This window comes from Propithecus coquereli, unplaced genomic scaffold, assembly GCF_000956105.1.
Source record: "Propithecus coquereli isolate 6110/MARCELLA unplaced genomic scaffold, Pcoq_1.0 Scaffold1, whole genome shotgun sequence".
Classification (NCBI taxonomy): Eukaryota; Metazoa; Chordata; class Mammalia; order Primates; family Indriidae; genus Propithecus; species Propithecus coquereli.
The window spans coordinates 6,813,916-6,820,824 of NW_012133857.1; the positions used below are offsets into that span (position 1 = coordinate 6,813,916).

At 50.8% G+C, this 6,909-nt stretch overlaps 1 protein-coding gene across 1 annotated transcript in view; it reads left to right on the forward strand.

The window, feature by feature from the left end:
• Positions 1-532: 532 nt before the first annotated feature.
• LTF (lactotransferrin) overlaps positions 533-6,909 on the forward strand; it is a 30,698-nt gene continuing 24,321 nt past the window's right edge. Inside the window, exons 1-2 of the mRNA XM_012638143.1 lie at positions 533-706; positions 5,637-5,800. Coding sequence (XP_012493597.1) covers positions 664-706; positions 5,637-5,800 — 207 coding nt within the window. The 5' untranslated portion in view covers positions 533-663. The remainder of the gene's footprint in view (positions 707-5,636; positions 5,801-6,909) is intronic.

Below are 6,909 nucleotides of genomic sequence, written 5' to 3' on the forward strand. Positions count from 1 at the left end.
AGGGCACGGAGCCAGCACTGGGTGGCAGTCATTCCCCTCTGAGGGCCCTGACTCTGTTTCCTAGAAGCTGTATTGCTGGTCTCAGCAGGGCAGGAAGAGACCTCACGGGCATGGGACTCTGGGCAGTCTATGTTATCCCTGTCAGCTGTCCCCAGGCTGCTGCCAGGTGTAGTTGAGTCCTTTCTAGAACTCTCTGCTCTCTGCTGAGCCAAGGTGGAATTGGACCCGCCTACCCTAACTGGCTCCTAGGCACTTTCAACATCGTCTGCTAAAGAAAATAGCCTCACAGGTCAAGGAGATCCACAAATAAAGACACTCTGCTGTGTCCCCTAGAAGGCAGGGAGACCAGAGCAGAGACAAGACTCAGGGGCTGCGACTCCCCACGGACTTGCAGACTAGAGAAAGAACAGCAGGGCAGACACGGGGCAGACGCAGGGTCGCCCCCAGGTACCAGTCCTCCGTACCCCGCCCCCACGGAATTTTCAGAGCTGGAGCCTCCAGGAACAAGCAGAGCTGGCCTCGGGGAGTGGGGAGGGAAGGGGGCGTCTGTTGGGCAACAGGGCGGGGCATACCCGGTGAGATCACCAAGCCCTGGATAAAGGGGTGCAGGGCGGGCGCAGGTGGCAGAGCCTTCGTTTGCAGAGTCGCCTGAGGACCGCAGACATGAAGCTCGCCTTCCCCGCTCTGCTGTTCCTCGGGGCCCTTGGTGAGTGCAGGTGCCTGGGCGCGCGCCCCGCCCGGCGGGCGTCTCCAGTCCCTGAGCCCGCCCGCCCGTAAGCGCCTTGGTCCCTGCGTCTGCAGCCTGCAGCCGGAGGCGCGGGGCCGGCTCCCGCCAGTCCGCCTGGGGAGGAGCAGGAGCAGGGCTCTTCTAAGCTGCCACCGCAGAGCTTCCCAAAGAGCCCAGGGGGCCCTGTCCCATGTGTCCTGCCTATGGATTTGGCACCCATTGTACCCTTACATGTGGTTACATGGGAGGAAAGTGAGGCGCAGAGAGTGTGAGCCCTTTGCTCAAGACACACAGGAGACCCAAGTTCAGATCCTGGCTCCTGCAAGGACTGCGTGACCTGGGCAAGAGAGAGCCTCTCTGAGACTTAACTTAGCTTTTTCATGTTAAAAACAGCCTAAACACGGGTTCACGGGGTTGTGGGAGGAGGTGGGGTGCCTGCTCAGTACCAGGCACAGGTGTGTGCACACCTCCCATGGCAGAGGGGTGCAGACCCTCCTGGTGGGACCCTTGCATCACAGTGTATGAGGGGGAAATGACTGATTTCCACTTTGAAATGTGCCTTTGAAATAGAGGGGACTAAACAATTGTTAGTTCCATACGCAGGTATCTGAAGTAATTTCTGGGGTGCTCAGAGGGCATTCCCTAGTGGCACATCAGTGCTGTAACTCTTGAATGCAGAGCTTCCTGCAGTGTGGGTGGGAGCAGGCTCCCAGGCAGCAGCAAAGGGCTGCAGTGGGCATAACAAGCCAAGCAGTGGGAGGGGCTGAGTGGAAGCCCAGTGTCACACTTCTGTCTAGGGCATCTGTTCAGGGCTGGGAGCTTCCTGGGAGGGGGCCGGTGGTGTGAGAGCAGTGGTGATCTCACAACCCCAAACCCAGGGAGTGCGATCCTATCCGTGTCCCTGCTCCTCTGGTCCCCTTCTCCAAATTCCTTCCCGGGTCTGCTGCACAGGGCTGGGGCCATCTGGGAGGCACCGGAGAGGTGGAAAGCTTTGCTTTCCTGGAAGTGGTCATGGGCTGTGGTTCAGGAATCTCACTCAGTGTCGTACCACTTGGACCCTCAGTTGTCTTGGCCCCTACAGAGATCCGCAGTTTAAATCCCACAGTCAATAGGATGGTGGTCTGCACCACAAAGTGCCACTAAAACTCTTGTCCTACCCTGAGGAAACGGTGGCACTGCCCTATGAGATTCCTGCCCTGCTCCCCACGGGTGCCCAGGCTGGCAGGGGTTGGGCAGGAGCCGTGGGAGCAGGTTGGGGGGGGTCAGTCGGCTCAGCCCCTGGAGTCATGGTTGGCAGGCACTCGTGAGGCTTCGCATCTGGCTGAGCAGTCTGCCTGGGCCCTCCCACAAGCCGTGGGTGGGTGGGAATTCCTGTCCTGGCCCCTGCCTTCGAGGCCAGGGCCCTGCATGTCTGCAGGGAATTCGTGCTTTAGCAAGAGTCCAGCAGGCTTGGGTGGGCAGCATCTGAGTGGCCGACAGTGGGTGCAGGAGCTGGGTTGGGGATTTGGGAGGGGCCAGACCCAGGTCTGCTGTAGGGAACACTGGGTCCTGAGGGGCATACTCAGCTCCAGAGCTGGTAGGTGGGGGTTAGGCGGAATGCCTTCTGCACTCAGCACCTGGTGTTTCAGGGGTTGGGGATGGGGATCTTGGAAGGGTGCTCAGTGGTCCTTTACTCACCCTGGTTCAACCCCTGCAGAGGAAGAAACAAGCTCTGCCCCCAGGTTCCTGCCACTGCTCACCTCTACTCTGGGCTTGAGGCACGGTCTTCTGCTTTGCTCTCTCCCTTCACCCCCAACACTCACCCCTTGCCAAGACGATTTCTGACACCACCTCTGTGTTTCTGCATGCTCGCTCTTGGCATGCATGCTTATCTTTCTCCATTCTCCATGTTGTCCCCACTCCCCGCTCAGACTATCCCTTTCCTCGTGCCTTCCTTGGCCACAGCCTCCCTGCCTGTTCCCAGGTTTCAGTCCACTCTGCCCCTGCCCTGGGCAGAGGTCCAGTCTCCACCCTCTCCCATGAGTCACAGCTTCCCTGCATCCCAAATAAGACCTCCCTGGAGCAGCACTAGAGACGTTCCATGACCTGACCCCAGACCCTTTACCAGCCCCATCGCCACTGCAGCCTGTCTCTCACCTAGCCGAGCTCAATAGGCAGGCTAGCCCAGTGGTAAGAGCAACGGGGTTTGGTGCCTGACCACCTAGGTTCAAATCCTGGATCCCACACTTGTTAGCTGTGGGAACTTCCAAAAGCCACGTAAACTAGTGAAAGCTGCAATTCCTTCCCCTAGAGAATGGGGATGTTGGCGGATCTGTCAACAAAGAGCAGCTGGGGGATTAATGGAGAGATAGCACGTGAGGTGCTGAGTAAAGCACCTGGCACAGAACATGCTTGCGACATTTTGCACATGGGCCCATTGTTCCCACCTCCTGGAATGCCCCTCACCCTAATTACTAGCCAAGGACATGGGGACCTCCTTCCTGGTTTGGTATTTGTTCTCTTTTAGTGCATTCACCATTCTTAGCTTCCTCCTTTTGGCTTTTTGCCTCTCCAGTGAGAGGTAAGATCTGGTCTTGTCTGTTTACACATTCCTCTGCAGGACATGTGTATACAGCAGGCATCCAGTGAATGTTCACTGGCTCACAAATGGCCGCATCTGATTGGGTTAATTCTCACCGTGGGACAATTCCACGAGGGCTTCCAAGGCCAGGTTACATCCTCTGGGATTTCCCTGGGATGGGGGATGTGGAGGAGGAGTGTGGCAGCCAGGTGCCCTGCAACCCTACACACTCAGCCTGGGAGCCACAGGCCTCCTGCCCTCAGCCTCCCAGGGCTCCTCACGTGCTGTGGGTGGCTCTCACCGAGGGGATGGCTCAGAAATAGGAGGAGGCAGAGGCTGCGCTTTCCACCCCAAAGCACATCCAAAGCAGAAGGGGGCTTTTGCAACCATGCGTTTTTTTATTTTATTTTATTCTTGGTGACAGCTTTACTGAGGCATATTTTCTATATCATAAACATTCACCCATTTGTGTACAATTCAGTGATTTTTAGTAACCTTCCTGAGTGGTGCAACCATCACCATAAATCAGTCCTGGAACACTTTCATTCCCCAGTAAAGATCTCCCATGTCTGTTTATAGTTAATCCTCATTCCCACCCCAGCATCAGGCAACCACTAATATGGTTTCTTGTCACTATAAATTTGCCTTTTCTGGACATTTCATACAAGCAGCATCATACAATATGTGGTCTCTGGTATCTGGCCTCTTTCGCTTAGCATAAAAGAGGCTCATTCAGGTTGCAGTGCATGTCAGTAGTTCTTTCCTTTCTATTGCTGAATAATATTCCCTTGTGGATGTACCACATTTTGACCAGTTATTGGACATTTCACTATTATGAAAAATGCTGCTATGAATATTCATGCCAAGTCTTTATGTGGACATAGGTTTTTATTTCTCTTGCATATATGCCTAGAAGTGCAATTGCAGGGTCATATGGTAACTCCACGTTTAACATTTTGAGAAACTGCCAACCTGTTTTACAAAGTGGCTGCACCGTTTTATATACTCAGCAATGTGTGAGGGCTCCCGTTTCTCCACATCCCTGCCAACGTGTGTTATTGTCTGTTTTACATAACTATTCCAGTGGGTGTGAAATGATATTTTATTGCATTTTTAAATTGCATTTTTCTAATGACTAATGATGTTGAACGTCTTTTCATGTGCTTATTAGCCACTTATGTATCTTCCTTGGCAAAATGTCTGCTCATAGGATTTATCCATTAAGTATTTGACTGTTTTCGATGTTATCGTACATAGACTTATGTTTTTAATTTCATTTTTAGGTTGTTCCATGCTTGTATGCAAAAATATGATTGGTTTTTATATGTTGATCTTGTATCCTGTGACGTGGTTGTACTTGTTTATTAGTTCTAATAGTATAAATATTAGTGGATTCTTTAGGATTTTCTACATAGAAGATCATGTCATCTGCAAATAAAGGCAGTTTCACGTCTTCCTTTTCAATATGGGTGTCTTTTATTTCTTTTTTTTCCTTTATTGGCTTGATTAGAACCTCTAGTGTTATGTTGACTAGAAGAGGTGAGAGTGGACACCCTTACATTATTCCTAATCTTAGGGAGGAAACATTCAGTCTTTTACCAGTTTAGTATGATGCTCACTGTGTAGGTTTTTTGTAGATGCCTTTTATCGGGCAACCAGGCGAGCAAATCTGATTCAGGCTTCTCCCTAATTGTGTAGATTCTAGCAACAAAGCCAGGCTCAACAGGAGAACCAGTCTTTCTGTACAGGGTGAATGGTAGTAACTCAGGAACACTGACCCTTTGGTTTTCCTCCACCCTCCACCCCCTGCCATTGACTGCAGCTCCTGGCAGAATCAGGTGTATTTTCCCTTGTTCCCTGGCACCCTCTGGGGAGATGTTTCTGGACACAACAATCTAGAGAAACCTAGATCTTGGGCTGAACTTTGCACCACTGAGCAGCAACTCACTCAGTTTTCTTAAGAGCCAGTTCCCATATCAGCAAAACAAGAGCCGTGATCCCCTTCCTGCCTGCCTCCCAGGTTCAAATGGGATTAAGCAGGCAAAATAATTCCATAAACAGATTTGAGGAATCATCACCATTTTTTAAGGGGTGGGAATTATCTCAAAGTCATAGGAAGGAAAAGAATCTAGAGGCTCTGTCTCCTCTCATTTATTGGGAATCACAGAGATCCCATTAGTCCATCAAGATGCCTCCACTTCAGGTGAATGGCTGGACTTAGCCATGGAATGCAGAGGGAAGGAGGACAGCTGAGAGTGGGAGTGGAGTCTGGAAAACTCCATCAGAGGGGGAGGTGGTCACTTCCACGGACAGTGGTTGAGTCCTTCCTCCTTGGCCTCTCTCTCCCAGGACTGTGTCTGGCTGCCCGTACGGAAAGAGTTCGATGGTGCACCACATCACAAGCCGAGAAAACAAAATGCTTCAAATTCCAAACGAATTTGAGAAAAGTGAATGGCCCTCCTATTTCCTGCATAAGGAGAAACTCCTCCCCTGGATGTATCCAGGCCATTGCGGTAAGTCAATGCCATGTGTTGGGTGGGACCAAACTGAATGGGAGGGAAAGGAACGGAATAATGGAGAAGATGTGCTCTCCCCTACTCCCTCGGCTTTGCTTCTCGGGCGGTTGGGAGCGGTCCTCTCATAGGAAACGGTGCTATTCTGAGAGCAGAAAGAAACAAGCTGAAGTCAAGAGTCCATGTGTGGGGACTGGGGCCTCAACATAAATTGTTAATAACAACTATTCGAAAATGAAACCTAAGCAGTCATATTTGACAAATGTGTGACATGGGCAAAAGTCAAGGTTGCTCTGAAAGGTGAAATCTCCAGAAGAATCATGACCTCTAAGCCCTGTGAGGAACACGCTCATGCCAGTCACAGCCGCCACATCATGTAGCTGGGGCAGGACTGCCTGGGCACCAGGCATCAGGCAGACTTTTGTCCAAGACACTTTCAGGGACAGAGAAAAGGGGATTGTGACTTGTACATGATTTCTGATTCCTTTTGTTTGTTGAGCTGTAAGATCTACTGAAATAATTTTTGCTCATTCATTCCACAGTATGTTTTGTGTACCTGCCATGCATGTGCCAAGGTTGTGTGTACTTGACTCCAGCATAGAGTGGGTACTTTGTGTAAAAGCTTCCAAGGCAAGCTTGAAGGATTATTTTGTAAACATGATAGAGTTATTAGGAAAGTACTTAGGGAACAAATCTAATCTGATCAATGGTTTAGGCTATTGTTTTACAGCAATGGCCTGGCACCAACATTTCTTGCTTGTTTAAAATACAGATTCCTGGCTGGGCGTGGTGGCTCATGCCTGTAATCCTAGCACTCTGGGAGGCCGAGGTGGGAGGCTCACTCAAGGTCAGGAATTCAAGACCAGCCTGAGCAAGAATGAGACCCTGTCTCTACTAAAAAAAAAAATAGAAAGAAATTAGCTGGACAACTAAAAATATATATAGAAAAAATTAGCGGGGCATGGTGGTGCATGCCTATAGTCCCAGCTACTTGGGAGGCTGAGGCAGAAGGATTGCTTGAGCCCTGGAGTTTCAGGTTGCCGTGAGCTAGGCTGACACCATGGCACTCTAGCCTGGGCAAAAGAGCAAGAGTCTGTCTCAAAAAAAAA